At 36.7% G+C, this 19249-nt stretch overlaps 1 protein-coding gene across 5 annotated transcripts in view; it reads right to left on the reverse strand.

Moving 5' to 3' along the window:
- Positions 1-19249, reverse strand: part of GGNBP2 (gametogenetin binding protein 2) — a 33014-nt gene that overhangs the window by 5194 nt on the left and 8571 nt on the right. For 2 of the 5 annotated variants that reach the window (XM_008578512.1, XM_008578511.1), the window contains 7 exons: positions 18377-18457; positions 16059-16312; positions 13647-13745; positions 8775-8888; positions 3464-3667; positions 2230-2404; positions 952-1146 (listed from right to left, as the gene is read on the reverse strand). In XM_008578512.1, coding sequence (XP_008576734.1) covers positions 952-1146; positions 2230-2404; positions 3464-3667; positions 8775-8888; positions 13647-13745; positions 16059-16312; positions 18377-18457 — 1122 coding nt within the window. Of the gene's footprint in view, positions 1-951; positions 1147-2229; positions 2405-3457; positions 3668-8774; positions 8889-13646; positions 13746-16058; positions 16313-18376; positions 18458-19249 lie in introns of all 5 variants that reach the window. The other 3 variants (XM_008578510.1, XM_008578508.1, XM_008578513.1) reach the window with 2 other exon arrangements.

A 19249-nucleotide genomic window follows, 5' to 3' on the forward strand; every position in this document is an offset into this window, starting at 1 on the left:
GAGGCGCGGGAGCAACGCCGAGGGTTGTGATCCCGTTGCCGGTCCCCGGTCTGGTGCAGGGGCAACACTGAGGGTTGCGATCCGTTGCCGGACACGGAAAAAGACAAGAGACAAAAAAAAAAAAAAAAAAGTCTTCCTTTTCCTGCATGTATCTGTGTGAGACCAGACTTTCTTCAAATGCTTCAACCAAGCCAGCAAATAGAAACAGAATGCAGAAGCAGATATAAGAATGCAGCTGATTCTTTAATTCAAACATTAAAGATACTTGCAAAAAATATAAAATACCATTTTTCTCACTTTCTTTTTTTTGAAAAAGTTACTTTTCAAAAATTGTCACTCAGATAACATATAATGGGCCTATTATTTTTAAATGAATAAATAACTTAAAATTTCTCCATTTTTATGCATTAAAGATACTTGCAAAAAATATAAAATACCATTTTTCTCACTTTCTTTTTTTTGAAAAAGTTACTTTTCAAAAATTGTCACTCAGTTAACATATAATGGGCCTATTATTTTTAAATGAATAAATAACTTAAAATTTCTCCATTTTTATTTCTAATACAGTAAATATTGATAAGTATAACCCACATAAAACCAAAGCTCATTGGGCACCTTTATTTTTAAGAATGTAAATGGATTCAAGACCAGAAAGTTGAGAACTGTTCTAGGTCACATATGGAGATAATTTTCCACATTTTGACTTTGATCTAACAATAGCACGTTAAGTCAGATAAAGAGATAACTACCTAACATTGTCTTTATAAAACAAATAGGTGAGATTAAAAATTCTGGCCTATACACACTAATAGTAGGAATAAAGCCAAAAGACAAACTGCAAGAGAACTCACATCTGGAAAAGCACAGTAAAAAATGCCCAAATCTAGCAAAAGCAATACTTCTATCTAAAGCAGTATCTATACATTTATGAGCTGATATAAGAAATACTACCTTCTCTTGGCTTACTTCCTTTTCATCTGCTGTTTGTAAGGGAGTAGGAATATCACACACACACTTATTTTTTCGTCTATTCTTCCGTTTTTGGCGTTTCTTTTCTTGCTTCAATTCTCTTACTCGTTCCTCCTCTGAAAACTCCTCACAAAGTTGTTCCAATCGGCTAATACCCTGTACCTTTTCCACAGTCATCTATTATAAAAACAAAGTTGAAAATGAATACTGGTCAGAATTTCCCTTATTTTCCATGGAAATTCCCATTTCTTAAATTTAAATGACATCAGACATACAGAACTAATATTTCATGAAGCAATTTTGCCAGAGAATCCCCATAAAGAATCTTAAATTTCAATATCTTAAATGATAACTGAGTCTTAATCTACTCAGAAGTCAACATACAACTAGTTTCTATAGGAAGGCACACTTACACACAATCCTATTCCAAACCAGCAATACTCATATTCTAGTTTTAAATATCAGAATTTTAATACAGCAAAGTAAACATTCATTCATTTCTTCTCATAATGGAAAGACTACTTAACCTGATTAGATGACCTAATCTCTGAAGGCACAAACATGCAAATAGAAAAGGAATAAGAAATCTATTCACCAAGAACTAGTACAAATCTCCCAGACTCCCCAGAACAAGGTGCTTAAGTTCATGGACAGGCTTCTGGAAAAAGCATTTATAGCTTTCATCCCATTCTCAAAAGGGACTGGTAACCCAGTTTAAACAGTTACAAAACTAGTATGTACAAAATATTCACTAGCCAAATATTTATGTTCTAAAGAGTATAATTGAAAAAACTATTACCAAATCACAAGCAATAAACCCAATACTAGCATTAGAAAGAGGCTTCAGTAGGCTTCTAAAAAGTAGTACTTATATCATGGCATTCAGACAGCATTTACTTCATACTATCGGACTACAGCAGGCAAACTGGGACTCATTAAAGGCTTCTATTTTTGTTGCTTATTTTTTGGCTGCTTTTAACATTTCGTTACTTATGTTTCATAGCAGCATGTTGTTAATCATCAACTTCTGTTTTCTACTGTGAGAAAGTCTAAAAACCAAGGCTGGAAGAACAGGATTAAAACAAAAAAAAATCCACGAACTTCTTCTAAATCCCAGTTCCCCAGAACCCCTCCTTACCCAAAGCCATGAAATTTTATCTGTGGATTAGAGCCCTCTGAGGCACTGGTGGCTTACATTAATATTCCACCCAGTAAATTGACTAAACAACCTTGGACACTGAAGCAGCCCACTGTTCTTACCTCAAAACTCTTGCGTAAAGCATCAACACCAAGATAGAAAAGCATCTGCCATGTCTGCTCTTCTGCCCGTAGTTTTTGCCAAATTCGATGTAGTCTTTCATAAAGATGAATTCCCAAGCAGGTCAGAACTTCTTCTTGGGCTATATCTATTGTCTTAGCATGCCTTTCTCTTCGCCTAGAAAGGAGAATCACACATTAATTCCGAATATCCTTAACTGAAACAATAAAAGATGGATAACACACCTGCAAATTCAGGCTTTAAAAACAATTTGACTACCTAATAACAACCTAATAAAAAAGTTATACATTTACACTCAATTAACATATTTAAATATATTATGTTAATATATATGTTGTAAAAATGCAAGCATACATGTATATAACCAATCAGAAATATACATGCAAGTAGAACTCAGTCCTAATATTGCTAAATATAAGGTAATTCAGGAACTGGCTCTAAAGAGGTTTTAGGGCACATAGAAGTCATATGTAAATGTCCAGCTCACTTTCATCTTCCAATTATAGCAAAGTTCCTATTTGGTTTTTGTTTGTTTGTTTTGAGAAGGGAATGGAGAAAAGCAATGCCAAAGTGATTCAATCATGGGCAAAAGCCCTCTAGGCCAGTCCTTAGAAGTGTTGGCAGAACTTCAGTGATAAAGAGGTTTTGAACTCTAAAATGCCTAGCAAAAAGTAGGCACTCAAATGAGGATGGATACTTTAAACAGAGGAAAATGGGTTTGATTTAGTCTATGGACAACTTTTTCTGATTTTCTCAATAAAGCCAGAGAAGACATTTTAGGTTCTTACATAATTTAATAATAATTTATACAGTTCATGAATTACATTCATTAAAGCCTTTTTTAACCCCCTGCTGCAAAGATCTCACTTGATTGTGAAGAGAATTTAAACATGATAATGCATGAATGGAGAAGAAAAATACCTTCTAATCATTTTCAAATGAAAATGATAATCTATAATAATGAAAGCCAAAAAAAGCCTGCCTCACTTCAAGCAAGAAGGACCAGAGGACTGAACCAATACCAGAGAACAGTTTTTCCCTATTTTTACTCAACTAAGAAATGCATATTTTAAAGAAAAGCAAAATCTTTCCAGGCACACTTTAATTTATACATATATCATATGTACTGAGGCAGAAGGTGATGGAAATAAACTTTCAGTAATAAAATGAAGCAAAGCGCTAGATAGCCCATTCTAGCAAATTACATACTCATACCCTCCTGCGAACTCTGGCTCAGCACGACCCAAAAGATGTGCAATGAAGTCTGTTTCACAGCAAACATGTATGTGTCGTTCATGTGGACAGCATCGCAAGCCTTCATAAAGTGCAGCACAGTAGCCCTTTTCTTTGCTGCAATCAAGTTCACCAATAAGGATATTGTATGCACGGAGGACTTTATTTTTACAATCAGTGCAAAACCTGGTGAAAAGAAAAATCTGAAGATTAAGAACTGGCTGTGTAATTATTTCATGTAGCCCATAACAGCATACTAGACAGTGGCACTCCCCGCCCCATCTAGAGCATTAAAAAAAGCTTTCCATACACACACTGAAAATATACACATGTAAGGTAAACACAAATTTAGGGATTGCACAAATATAGCTAGATCTCCATTTGCAAATTATTTTTAAAATAGAGAAGGACATGGCCTAAAAGAAATGAAGCAGATATATACCTGTTACTTCATATAATACATGTCCAGAAAATATTTGTTGCCAGTGACTAGCAAATCTTCACTTCAAGAGCTATTTGTGCAAGTCAGAAATAAAACAAGGGAGGCAGCAAACCAATGACTCTTAACTCCTTCCAGCCACTGAAAACAGTTGGTATCTTCGGCTAGTAAACCTTGATTCAAGTTTTTACTACAACATTTTAATACATCACTAGCAAAGCATCTGGGGGGGGGGGGCATGGAAAAGTAGTATAAGTACTTTTTAATTTACTAGTAATTTCCAAAATGTCAAATTCTTTCTTCCAAAAAATGCATATTTCTCAGTACACAGACATAACATAGACAATATATACATAGAAATGTGGTTTAAACTTAAGTGTATACAATGTGACAAAAGTAGAGTAGAGCTTGTGAATGTAGGGGCAGAAGAAATCTTTTGGAAACCAAACATTAATCAAAGAAAAAAGAATAGAGCCTGGTTTCTTTATCTTTGAATTCCTGAAACAAGGAACAACTTGGTCTGGTAAAAAAGCCAGGCTCAAAATATTAGTAACTAGCTCTCTGAGAAGTGCGGTGAAATAAGAAAATTTTTATCTCTTTGATTTAAATTCATCTCCCAAGTGTGTTCATTTACACTGATGACTTCAACCAACATGTCTATAAAGATGACTGGTGAGTCTACAGCTTTGTTCAAGTCTTTGCTCTTCTCTGAGGGCCAGACCCACATTGAAAAATGGTGGGACATCACAGATGTCCAACAGGCAACACTTCAAACTCACGGCCCAAGGGCAACAATGTTGTCTTCCTATGTTCCCTCCCAGTCCCCGTTTAAGAATATCACCATTCACAAAGTCACCTAGGCTAGAAACCTCAGTTAATTCCAACTTCTTTCTAGGTCCCCCTATTAAGGGTGGAAACAACTGGTATCAATTCTGTTTTTCTTATATCTGTTGTAGTTCCCCTCTTTTCAAGTCCCTTTGCTCTGGTTTAAGGTGCCTATTTTTTAAAAAGCTTAACTGGCTTCCCTGTTTCCGCTCTTCTTAGCACCAATGCATCTCTCACACAAAAATAATTTTTCTAAAATAAATCTGATTATCTCTCTCAGCTTAAAAACCTTCCTCTGGGGCCGGCCCGGTGGCGCACTGATTCAGTGCGCCGCTTGGGAGCGCAGTGGCGCTCCTGCCGAGGGTTCAGATCCCACATATAGACCGGCCGCTCACTGGCTGAGCGAGGTGCGGGCGCAGCACCGAGGTTTGCGATCCCGTTGCCGGTCCCGGTCCAGTACTCTGCATTCCTATTCTTTTTTTTTTTAAGATGACCAGTAAAGGGATCTTAACCCTTGAGTTGGTGTTGTCAGCACCACGCTCTCCCAAGTGAGCTAACCGGCATATCCGGAATATAAAAATCTACAACTCAACAACCAAAAAACAAATAATTAAGGAGGCCGGCCCATGGCTCACTTGGGAGAGCGTGGTGCTGACAACATCAAATCAAGGGTTAAGATCCCCTTACTGGTCATCTTCAAAAAAAAAAAAAAAAACAATTAAAACATGGGCAAGGATTTGAATAGACAATTCCAAAGATGACATACAAATGGCCAACAAGCATATGAAAAGATGTTCAATATCGTTAATCAACAAGGAAATGCAATGACATATCACCTCACACCCATTAGGATGACCACTATCAAAAAAAAAAAACAAAAATAACAAGCGCTGGCAAGGATGTAGAGAAATTAGAGCCTTTGCAAACTACTCATAGGGATATAAAATGGCACAGTCACTATGAAAACTGGTATGGAGGCTCCTCAAAATAAAAAGAAAACTACCATATGACCCAGCAACCCCACTTCTGGGTATATATCCAACGGAACTTGAAGAGGTATTTGCATACCTATGTTCACTGCAGCATTATCCACAACAGCCAAGAAGTAGAAGCAACTTAAATGTCCAACAACAGATGAATGAAGAAAATATGTTATATACATATAATAGGACATTATTCAGCTTTAAAAAAGAAGAAAATCCTGTCAAATGCTACAACATGGATGAGCCTGAAGGACATTACACTAAGTGAAACAAGCCAATCACAAAAATTCAAATACTGCATGATTCCACTTATATGAGGTATCTACAATAATCGAACTCATACAAACAGAACTAGAATGGTAGTTGCCTGGGGCTGTGGGGAGGAAGAAACAGGAAGTTGCTGTTCAATGAGTATAGTTTCAGTCAATGCAAGATGAAAAACTTCTAGAGACCTGTTGTATAATGTGCATGTTGTCAACAATGAAATGTACACTTATAAACTGTTAAGGTAAATTTATGTTTTATGTTCTTTTATCACAATTTTTTTTTTTTTTTTTAAAAAGACCAGTAAGGGGGTCTTAACCCTTGAAGTTGCTGTTCAATGAGTATAGTTTCAGTCAATGCAAGATGAAAAACTTCTAGAGACCTGTTGTATAATGTGCATGTTGTCAACAATGAAATGTACACTTATAAACTGTTAAGGTAAATTTATGTTTTATGTTCTTTTATCACATTTTTTTTTTTTTTTTTAAAGATGACCAGTAAGGGGATCTTAACCCTTGTCTTGGTGTTGTCAGCACCACACTCAGCCAGCGAGCGAACTGGTCATCCCTATATAGGATCCGAACCTGTGGCCTTGGTGTTATCAGCACCACACTCTCCCGAGTGAGCCACAGGCCGGCCCTATCACAAAAAAATTTAAAAAGTATAGTCAATAGTCTCAATTAGGGGAGGAAAATGAAAACAGAAATAAAAACAAATACTTCTACATTTTCAGGTTATAAATGGTATGGCTACAGTTTTAAGTAAATGAATGGTCAAATGTCAAATAACAATAAAACTTCAAATATTTCCCTTTTTTACCACTTAAAATCATTTGATTATATAATTATAAGCACAGGTAAATAGTAAATTAAAAATAGTACATGGCCGGTTGGCTCACTGGCTGACTGTGGTGCTGACAACACCAAGCCAAGGGTTAAGATCCCCTTACCGGTCATATTTATATTGGAAAAAAAAAAAAAAGAATGGGGGTATTGGGGGGACGGGGGGGAAGTACATGGAAGCCGTAAGAATGAAAATATTTTTTCCCATTTGCAAAAGTAACACTGCTCATGAATTTTAAAAAGTTTTTAAGGCAGAGGTTTCACAGTTTCCTAACACCCCATTTGTAATGATATACTACCACAATACTTTACTGGCTAAATAGTGTAACAAATCTTTATTATAAAGTGCTAAAAAAAAAAATAGGTATCACCAAAAAGGTACATTATTTGGATGTTTATGAATCATTTTAAACTGACTATACCTCAAAAACCCAAAATGTACCTAAAACAAGAACTAGAAGTAAAGGAATAAGGACTTGCAAATCTGGCATGTAAGCATTCTCTGATGTACTATGTGCCAGACACTGTTCTAAGTAAGCCTTACTATGTATCATCAATCCCCACAACTAATTTAATTTAATCCTACAATAAATCCTGTATATCAGTACTATCATTATTTTTGTCTTATGAGCACCGCACTCTCCCAAGTGAGCCACGGGCCGGCCCCTCATTATTTTTGTCTTAAAAGAAAAAATTGAGGCACAGAAAAATCAAGTAACTTATACAAAGTTATAAGTGATAGAATCCAGATTCAATGCAATCTCCCTCAATTACTCTCTTAAATATACTTCCTCCCCACCCTTAAGATATTTATAAAATGGACTCCACATTCTTATAAATATAAAACATTGCCCCAAAACACAGGGAATATCTTAACCATTACAGCAAACTACAAAACATTAGCTCTGATAACTAGTAATTTATCACCCAAAAAGCTATCTTTTGGGTGAACCAATCCATATTTAAGAGGAAGGATCTATCTTTACATCAATAAAAGGGCACTTCAAAAATTTCATGGAAAGATTCGTATTATCTTTTAATTACATTTCTCCACAATTTTTTGAAGTACCCTCGTATTGTCCCTCCAAAACTACAAATAATTGACACATTCTCTACTCTCTTGGGTATAACCAACCAAATGGGCAAATAAAGTTTGTAATCGGAAAAAAGAAAAACACCCAATAAACTTAGTATGCTGATTAAGTCATTAGCTCATTGCCACATAAAATAAACACCAATCTTGTTAACACCAGTTTTCATCATTCACCTATGTATTTTAGAAGTGTCCCAGTCAAAGAACACACAACCACAAACCCAACATGTGATAAATTTGTAACAGTAGTACTCCCCCCAAGAATGCCATCTCTAGATGGTTCCCTTACCAGTCTCCTTTCCTACTGCACTCTCCCTCCCTACGAATTTCCAAATGTTAATGACACTTAGAAAATTCCTTTGCAAAAGTATTCTAAAAAGAAAAATCTGAAGTTACTTTTATAATACATGAAGCACACGAATTCCAACTCTATGTTTAGATCTTGACAATTACAAAAAAAATACTTCTAAATATAACTAAGTGAAAAGCTACTAATTTATAATTTTGAAAATGCCATCATAAAATGATTCTATCATAAAAACAAAGAATACCAGAGTTTCCAAAGTGATTAAGTTAACTTTTTTCAATTCAGTCACTCTGTGTTTCTTGAAAGGCTGGTCTGGAACAAACAAGTAACTATGACAAAAAAGGAGATGCTGGCTCAAAACAAGAAATTTAACACTGAGTCATCCCATTAAGGAATTGCCTATCCTGACATTAAGCTCTGCCTAGTGCCAGGTATTAATGGGAAGGCTGAAGTACTATTATACAAAGGAGATCAGTGACAGGCCACTCTAGATGACAGCTAACACCTCCTACCCTATACTGTAATGACCTTTAGACTTACCTGTGTTTTCGCAGATATGTTTCTAGTGTTTCTAAAAGACAACCAGAGTCAATTAAAACTACTTCATCCCGGCATTCTTGGGACATTAATTCCCATACATCCATCCAACAACCTCTGTAGAAAAAAACAAGTGTTAGTGAAAAGGAGGAATACATACAGGTAAAACATTTTTTTAAAAAAAGCAGAGTAAAGGATTGCTTGATTTTTACCTGGCTGTTCCCTGGAAAGGTCCATAATGGAAAATGATCCTACACTTGCTGTCCTTCCTGTGGTCTTCACTACTTCTCTTATCTGTACTTAACTTCTCTGAACTGACACTGCTACTGCTCCCTTCACTGTAGTACAGTATAGTACAAAGCTTAGTGACACTGAGATAATCTGAAGGAATAATATCTACAGTCTAAATTAAAATCATGAACTCTAATACATTATTAGTAGGATAAGTTTGCAAATTTGTATATAATGATTACATACTGACTTTAACAAAGTAAATGTTATTTAAACATGCACGTATCTTTATATAAAAACTTCTGCTTAACTATCAATTTTACCTGATACAATTTAACAACACTTACAGTTATCAAAATGCAACTGGTTAATACACTAAACGTTTTAAGAGCAAATATACTTGGAATGTTCTGAAGTCAAAAGGACTGAAAAAATTATAAAGTATTTTCACCTATAAACATGAATCAATCTTCTACAAACTGAAAATTCTAAGATGTTTTGATCTACTTAATGTGATCGTTAAGTAATGTTTTAAAAAATCACTCCTTTTTATAGCTAGTCCATGACAACAAAACTCTTATCTACCTTTACACTTACAAGTAGGTGGCAAGGTCAAAGATTAATCCAATTACAGTAAATAAAACTTTTACATGTACTAAAATAAAGAGAACACACTAAGAGGAACACTTTACACAGCCTAAATTAGTAATAAGTACTATACAAATTTTTTTTTTTTTAAAAAAGATGACTGGTAGGAGGCTGGCCTGTGGCTCACTCGGGTGAGTGCGGTACTGATAAAAAGATGACTGGTAAAGGGATCTTAATCCTTGACTTGGTGTTGTCAGCACCATGCTCACCCAGTGAGCTAACCGGCCATCCCTATATGGGATCTGAACCTGTGGCCTTGGTGTTATCAGCACCACTCTCCCGAGTGAGCCACAGGCTGGCCCATATTCAAATAATTTTTTAAAAACTTCCAGCCTGTCCCTCCACCACAGGTTTCAATGTGGTGCTGGTCACACATTTTGCTTTGTTGTAGATGTGCATTTGAAGAGAAATTTGTGTCTATATTCCATTCATAGTCTTCATGATCCTGAACAACTGACTCCTCCCTGTTCTTCTACAGGTCTCACTACAGTTCTAGAAATTCATTACCTTGGAAACTTGAGACAAAAACTTCTGAATCTTTACTTAACCTACTCTGTATAGGTAAATAGGTATTTCTCTACTCCCTTCCTAACATATAAGATCACACATAAAATTTAGCTCCCTACTCCTTTTCACTAGGACTCAGGCCAAGGTTTGGCTCCCCTTATTTTTGACAACAAAAAACTCAACAAGGACTGGCTGGTTAACTCAGTTGGTTAGAGACTGGTGTTATAACACCAAGGTCAAGGGTTCGGATCCCTGTACTGGCCAGCCAGCCAATAAATAAATAAAAACTGGACTGTCATTTGATCCTGGGTTTAAAAAAAAAAAAACAAAAAAAACCTCAACTAGTGTTCTACTTTCCATGTTACATCCTTCTATTCTCAATTCCCACATATCCTCTTTTTCTAATTATGCTTGACTGATCCATACTCTCCTAGAACTGAACAACTCAAGTTCTCATAACTAAGGAAAATGTTCATAAACAGAAATCATAGAGCATGCTGCTCATAACACCAAGGTCTAGGGTGTGAACCCTACACAAGCTAGGCACCAAAAAAAAAAAAAGAGAGAAAGAAATCAGAGCTAAAATACTGTATCATCAGAACATGAAAGCATTATTTTTTAAAAAAAAAGCCTTGTAGGGCCGGCCCTGTGGCTCACTTGGGAGAGTGCGGTGCTGATAACACCAAGGTTCAGGGTTCAATTTCTGTACTGGCCAGCTGCCCCCCCCAAAATTCTACAGCTCAAATCAAGATTTTACCCATAATCTCTCTAGACCTTCATATCACTCCTTCTAGATCAATCTTTCTGAAAAAGTAGACTTTCTACTTCCTCGGTTCTACTCCCATACCTTCCATTCACAGCTTAATCCATAAGAACCTTAATTGCATTCACTTTTCTATCCACTCCGATGTAGATTCTGCTTCCATTCAACAACAAGCTCTGCTCTCCAACAATTTCAGTGTTACTAAATCCAATGTCTACTTTTGGGTCCTCAATGACTTGGAAGCATTCAACACAGCTGACCTCCTCAAAACACTTTTACTTCAGCTTCTTCTGACCTATCTGGCCACTCTTTCTCAAGTTTCTTTAATGGCTTCTTCTTTCCTGCCATTAAATTGATTAAATCTTTTCTCTACCATTCTCTAAGATAAACCTTAATCATCAGTTACAGGCCTACAACTCCAGCCTAGATCTTTCTTTCAAATATCAAACTTACTCTCAGACAGACAATAACTAGAATTTACTTGCATGAATATGAGAACATTTTTGAAAAGGCTGACCTGGACTGTTGCTATTTACTAGGCTGAAACCTAATCAATTGTATTAAAATTTCTTGGAAGAAAGACTAAACAAAAAAGGCAGGGGCAGGGGAGTAATAGTGGAAATATATAAAACAGAGTGTAGAAGCATACATAGGTCGTTATCATCCAAGGTAAAGGAGCTCGGAGTCTTGGCTAGGCAGACTGTATTCCCCAGCCTGCCATCCACATGGCACGTAGGAATAACTAAAGCTACCTTAGTCAAGAGACACTGCGTAAGATCAACTAACTGCATTCATACTGATTCCATACTCAGCAAACAACCTTCTAAAACATCTGACTTCCCATGTAGCAGGGCTATAGCTGGAGGGGGATGTGAAATCTGGGTGGTTTGTTTTTTGTTTTAAAGCTGAAAGATAGGAATTGGGGCCAGCCCATGGCTCACTTGGGAGAGAGTGGTGCTGATAACACCAAGGCCACAGGTTCGGATCCCTATATAGGGATGGCCGGTTAGCTCGCTTGGACAGCGTGGTGCTGACAACACCAAGTCAAGGGTTAAGATCCCCTTACTGGTCATATCTTTAAAAAAAAAAAAGAAAGAAAGAAAGAAAGATAGGAAAACATAGCTGTATGTCAATTTAATAAAAGTAGATAACTGATAAAGCAAAGTCATTGAGAACAAAAGAAGAGATGGAATCCAGAGCAAAAGTGGAAGGACTGGTCTTTGAAGGAAGGCAGCAATGAGCACAGATGTGTAAGATGCTGGGGTACCTGTTGCTTTTTAGTTCCTCACTGAAGAATATGCATAACAAGAAAAAGAAACTGAAGGCAGGCTTTTTACTATACCATACTACTCTGTGCCTTCAGCCAAAAGGTCATTCTCTAATGAGAAAATTAGACACCTGCAACTTAGAGAGTTAGCAATCCCCTAAAGATACTGATAAATCAAGTATACAAAGAAACAAATATCCTTAGATACTTAGTAGATAACTACTTTAGACTGTGTAGTGCTCTACTGGGTTCAGAGTACTCCCACTCTTAGATATCACATAATGTGTGGTTCCTGTTTGGATTCTGATTCAAACAAACCAATGTAAAAAGATACTTTCAGATACAGAAGAGAAAATATGAATATGAACGAGGTATTAGATTATTATAGTTAATTTTTGTGTGTGCTATAGTGGCACTGTGGTTATGAAAGAAAATTCCCATACATTTAGAGGTGCATGTGGAAGTACATAGGAGTAGAATAATAATATGCCTGGGATTTGCTTTAAAATACTTCAGCAAAGAAAAAGGTGGATAAATGAATCAAATGTGGTAAATCTTGATAATTATTCAATCTGGGTAAAGGTACATAGGGGTCCTTGTATAGTCTCTCCTTGTATAGTCTTTCTGCTTTTCTTTGACAGTTTTCAAAATAAAAATTTAAAAATATTTCTTGTTCCTAAGTATAGAAAAAAAACTTCTTAATAGACTGTTAACACACCACCACCTGGTCATCCAGGTCTTTGTATCAGGAGAGAAAATGTCTACAACAATGCTGTCAATGACACTAATGAGATATTCAAATATTAACTTTTAAAATTAATTCAGAGTAAACTATAGTTTTACAACATTCCATTCTCTGCAAAACAAAAATTACTTCTTAGAAACTGCCTTTCAAATTCCAGGCTTCACCTTACCATCCCCACCCCCAAGCAATTTTGTAGGGGACAACTGTGGCACTGTGCTGAGAGATGGGGAAAAAGCAGCTCTGGCACTGTAGCACCTAACCAAGAAGAAAACTGCAAATTAGTTACATAAATGCATACTGCCATAATTCAGGACTTTTTTTTTTAATTCTCGATAAGTTATTAGAACTAGAGACAAGAAAGAAAAATAACTTATACATTATGACTATTATATAGATCAAAGAATATCAGTACTTCTACAACTTTCATATTGGCTAAATAAATTTCCACAAAGATCTCAACCTGTTTCCTCTAACACATTTAATATAAGGAAAAAAAACAACCCCCCACCCCCCAAAAATCAAATCTATATTGAGACCCTATAGTCGCAATACAAAAAGGCCTATAGAACCAGGGAATATATTTATTTTGATCTATGTCATAGAGTGTAACCAACTAATGAATTAAAACTAGCAGTGTTTATTCTTTTTACTAAATATAATCAACATTTATAATCTTAACAATGACGAAGCACCTTGATATTCAATTCTACTTACCCCAAAGGTTTCGGCTTGTGTGTGTCTAAGGAGTGTAACTGACACCTCTTGTTCTTCTTACTTTTTGGAATAGCATCTATCATGTCATTTAGTTTGGACCTAATTAAAAATAAAATAAAATAAACCATAAAGGGTTTGATTAATATTCATTTTTCTTTCAAATTTAAAAAATTTCTATTTATTGCCTTTTATTAAGAAGTGTACTTAAAGTATTATAGACACATCACCTACCTTGAAAATTTCTCAACCAAACAAATTCTAACCCAAAAGAGTGTGTACACTCATGTTCACTCTCCATTCCCAGCCTGTCAAAATGCTGATAGAAACCTGCTCTAGTAAATGTACTCTTTCCTCCAGACTGCAACTGTCTCACTCATCCCTGTATCCTCAATGGATCCAGCAGTGTAGCTGACACTGAAATATTTTATGACTGCTACCTAACTCTAATCCACCATCCCTTACCCAAACATTATCTAAATACATAATACCTTTGATGAGCAGCAACTGACAGAAACTTTATGCAAATATAGAATATGTACCACTACTATCCACACCCTACATTCAACCAATCAACAAAGGCTGTCAACAATAACTTTTTTTTTTTTTGTCCTTTTTGAGACCAGCCGCACCGCGCTCAGCCAGTGAGCACTGTAAGCACACCGGTCATCCCTATATAGGATCCGAACCCGCGGCAGCACCGCACTCTCCCGAGTGCGCCACGGGCTCGGCCCAACAATAACTTTTAAATATATCTAGAATCAAATTACTTATCATCTCCACCATTATCATCCCTGTCCAACCCACCAATCTCTAACTTAGTCAACTGCAATAGCTGGCCTCCCAAATGGTCCCCTTGCTACCACCCTTTGCCCTTTATGTTCTAGGCTTCACTCAGCAGCTGGAGTCATCCTTGCAAAACATAAATCAGACTATATTATTCCTCTGTTAAAAATCCTTCAAGGGGGCTGGCCCGTGGCTCACTCAGGACAGTGTGGTGCTGATAACACCAAGGCCACAGATCCTATATAGGGATGGCCGGTTGGCTCACTTGGGAGAGCATGCTGCTGACAACACCAAGGCAAGGGTTGAGATCCCCTTACCGATCATCTTTGGGGGGGAAAAAAAAAAAAAAACCTTCCAAGGACTGGATAGTTAGCTCAGTTGGTTACAGCGCAATATTAACCCCTCACTGGCCAGCCGCCCAAACAAAAAGCAAACCTTCCAAGGCTTCTTTTCTCAGGCAGAGTAAAAATCCCAAGTCCCTAAATAGGAAAACCTCAGGTTTGGTCTTCAGAACACTTCTCTTTTCCTATTCATACTCACTAAATGACACAAATGACACCTCTAGGCCAGACCTCTCTGAACTCAATTTGGATGCCCAATTGGTATCTCAAACTTAATATGACCAAAAGTGAGCTCTACAAAATTGCTCCTCAATAAATGGAAACCATTTGTACATTCTTTAGAACACAAATCTAAGAATCGTCCTTGGTGCTAATCTATTCAAAAATTCTGTTGGCTCATTTCTCAAAATATATTGCTATCCTCAGTGGCCACCACTCTGGTCCAAGTCGCCATCATCTCTGCCATGGATCATTAAATAGCCTGTTTCTCTTCTTCCACTCCTTCGCTTACACCCCCCTTCACTTTATTCTCAATACAGAGGTCAAAATAAGCCAAACTTCAAGTCAGATTATGTCACTCACCTAATCAAAACCCTCCCAAAGCTTCCCACATCACTCAGTAAAAACAAAAGACCTCAGAATGACCTACAAGGCACTACAGGATTGGTACTTTTGTTACTCTTCTAACCTCATCTTTTATTACTGTTCCCTTCATTCATCTGGCTCCAGCCACTATGGCTTCCTTGCTGTTCCTCTAACTCTTGAAGAAAACTCCAACTTCTGAATCTTTATACCTGCTGATCCTTCTCTGCCGTCTCCCCCTCAGATATCTACAAGGTTCACTTACTTCGTTCAAGTCCATATTCAACGTCATTTTATCAGAGAGGCTTCCCTGCACATTAATTCTACCCATGCATTTTCTTTCCCTCGTTTTTCTTTTTAAGTTATACCTGACAAATTACATGAAAGTACGTCAAAAAGTTTGTGGAAAAATGGAATTAAAAGATAATGCAAAACCTTCCATGAAGTATTTACTTCTTTTTTGTTTGGTTTTGGCAGTTGGCCAGTATGGGGTTCCATGAGCTTTTCGAATACCCCTTTATTTGCTTTGCTTACTATCTGCCTCTCCTCACATGAGAGGACAAACTTCACATTCACTGATACAATTTTATTTTATCAATAAAATTGTTGAATTGGACTCAATCTTTACCCAGAACAAATTTTTTTAAAAAGCTGCCACTGTCATCAAATTTAACAAACCCATTTTCTCCTAATTGGTTATACTTACCCATGTACATAAAATAATGTAAAAAGCTTCTTTGCATCAGTCATGCAGCTTCGAGTTACAGATAGGACTCCCTTGGGCCCTACTGTTAAAGGTTCAAGGGCAGGATTTCCAGACTCTACAAGCTGGGAAAAGAGGCGCTCCACACTGCGACGACAACCAACACATGGGACAAGCTGAGAAAGTGCACTCAAGACTTCACGTGACGTCACCACCATGGCAATACTTAGATCCTGTTGCTTAAGCATACTATGACGCTAAGAGAGAGAGAAAAATAGACTCTTAAGGAAGAAATAAAATTACTCTTTCACTACTATGAATTCTTATCGTTATGCAGTAAGTACAACTTGAGCAGGGCTTGCCACCGCTATCTGCAACCAAGTCAGAAAGGCAAGATAGTCAGGCTTATCCATGCTGTACTGAGTTTGCTCCACAAAACCCCCTGCCAGAATCTATCGTACAAAACACTCTGCTTAGGACCCTGCGACTAAGCAGTATGTGCCCCAACATAACAAAAAGAAGCCCTGCAATTGGAAATTCAGAAATTGGTCAGTAAACATTAAGCCTAGTACCTTCACTTAAAAAAAAAATTTTTTAAAAAGAGGAAAGAAAGAAAGGAAAGAGTAAAGACACAATGCAACTTTATTATGTTGTCTTTTGAACTGTTTGTTTCTCTCTCTCTTCTTTTTTTTGTCTTTTCAACTTTTAACAACACACTATGTTGAGCTACAGGAGTCATGTTAGGATAGTGATCATGTAGAGCACAATTCTCAATCCTGGAGGTATGAACAGGTATGTTATGGATTAGTGGGAGGGAACAAGGCCTATCTTACCTATGTAGGAGCCTGTAGTGAGTAACTAACATGCTGGTGCACATGAATGCTATCTGTTGGTTATGACAAGGTAGAAAATGATTAAGAATCACAGCTGTAAAGAAATGGGCAAAACTCTAGTAAATAACTTCTACCTGATAGAGTTATAGTTACACCACAATTAACACTTTCAGATTTACCAAAAAACACATGGGAAGTTAAAATAATTCCCAAGAAGCATTTTCTCACATTTACCATCAATCTTTCACTCAAAGTTTTCTCTAAAAGTAGAATTTTGAAGTAAACTAACAAATTATCTTTCATTATCTTAGTTATATATAGTGTATTTAAGTGTATTCATTATCTTATTTATATACACTGTATTTAAGTGTTCCATATTTCTCAGGAATTAAATAAAAATCAGAAAGTTTCTAATATAGGATTATTTTTTTTTCCCTTGAACAAAATAATTACTACAGAAGAAAACCAACAAGTTCTTAACGAAAAACCACATACCCTATCTTTAAAAAACAGGAAAATAACTGAAAAGTCAACAGTTAAAAAAAAATTAATAAAATAAAATGAAAAACAGGTAAAGATGGCCTGGTAAAAAATTAGAGCCTTAGGGCCAGCCCGGTGGCGCACTGGATAAGTGCGCCGCTTGGGAAGCGCGGCGGCGCTCCCGCCCGAGGGTTCGGATCCCACATACAGACCGGTTCCCGCTCCCTGGCTGAGCGGGGCGCGGGAGCAACACCAAGGTTTGCAATCCCGTTGCCGGTCCCCGGTCCGGTACGGGGGCAGCAGGGAGGGTTGCGATCCGTTGCCGGACACGGAAAAAGACAAAAGACAAAAAACAAACAAACAAACAAACAAAAAACAAAAAATTAGAGCCTTATGGACAGGTAAAATATTAACACAAAACCACCAATTCACTTTCATATGACAGGTACATAAGTAACAGGCACATAACTATATTCACATAACAGTAAAAAAGAAAGCAATTTCAATGCAATTTTAAAATAACGGAAATCCTAGGTAAAACAAAATTAATACTTACAGTTAATTTTTATTTTTATTATTATTTTTTTTTTTTAAAAGATGACCAGGGGCCAGCCCGTGGCTCACTCATGAAAGTGCAGCGCTGGCAGTGTCGAGGCTGTGGGTTCGGATCCTATAAAGGGATGGCTGGTGCGCTCACTGGCTGAGCATGGTGCAGAGCACACCCTGCCAAGTGTTGCGATCCCCTTACCAGTCAAAAAATAAAAAATAAAAAAGATGACCAGTAAGGGGATCTTAACCCTTGACTTGGTGTTGTCAGCACCACGCTCTCCCAAGTAAGCTAACCAGCCATCCCTATATAGGGATCTGAACCTGTGGCCTTGGTGTTATCAGCACCACACTCTCCCAAATGAGCCGTGGGCCAGCCCCTTACTTACAGCTAATTTTTCAATGACTCTTTACAGCACACAACACACCCCATCAAAAACAGTGATTTTTAAAAACTATTACCTGAATGAACTGCTTTAGTTGTGTGCTGTTATTCTGATGCCCATCAAGATTTAACACATTGTCAGGAAATTCCATCACCATCTTAAATTACAAACAGAAATCAATTATTTTATACTCTTTGAACATACGATACTATTTTATAAATTCTTAGGACAGAAATAGACCTCTAAAACCAGATTTGTTTCCTCCCCCCAAAAAAGCTTTAAAAAAAATCCAAGTACACAAGTTTCTAAAGCCAGAATGGTATAGTCATTAGGAACAAAGATGACAGGCAGATATGAATTCAAATCCAAGCTCTGCCACTTACAATTTATGTCATAACTCGAGGCAAGTTGTTTATCTTGATTCTCAATTTCCTCATTTGTAAAATGAGATTAAGTAATAATTTCTAATATCTATCTCACAGTGGTTGTAAGGATTAAATTATACTTTAAGGTGTTTGTCGCACTGGCCAACAATAGCATCTAATAAGTAAAATAACCTGGTATTTTTAGTTATTCCACAGTAAATGTTAGCTCTAATTATGAACAAAAGGGCACATTAATATATTTATTCCATTATCAAAATTCGCTACTAGAGGAAGAATATGAAGCTAATAGATGTTTCAGGATGTCAGATAATGGGTATTAGTAACTAGCACATTTCACTGATCTGTCACACCACAGATTTTAAGAAATACTGTAGTTATATACCACTAAAGAAAGAGCCACTTTAACTATAAAATGTCATCAAATTAAAGAAGCATCCCAATTTCAGAGATGTTAAAATGTGGAAAAATAAATGCCTTGAAAACAATGAAATAAAGTAACAAACGTGTATCTTAATAAAAACAAGGTTAAAGACATCTAACATACTGTGCTAAGACAAACTATT

Source organism: Galeopterus variegatus, unplaced genomic scaffold (assembly GCF_000696425.1).
Source record: "Galeopterus variegatus unplaced genomic scaffold, G_variegatus-3.0.2 Scaffold1704, whole genome shotgun sequence".
In the NCBI taxonomy this organism is placed as follows: domain Eukaryota; kingdom Metazoa; phylum Chordata; class Mammalia; order Dermoptera; family Cynocephalidae; genus Galeopterus; species Galeopterus variegatus.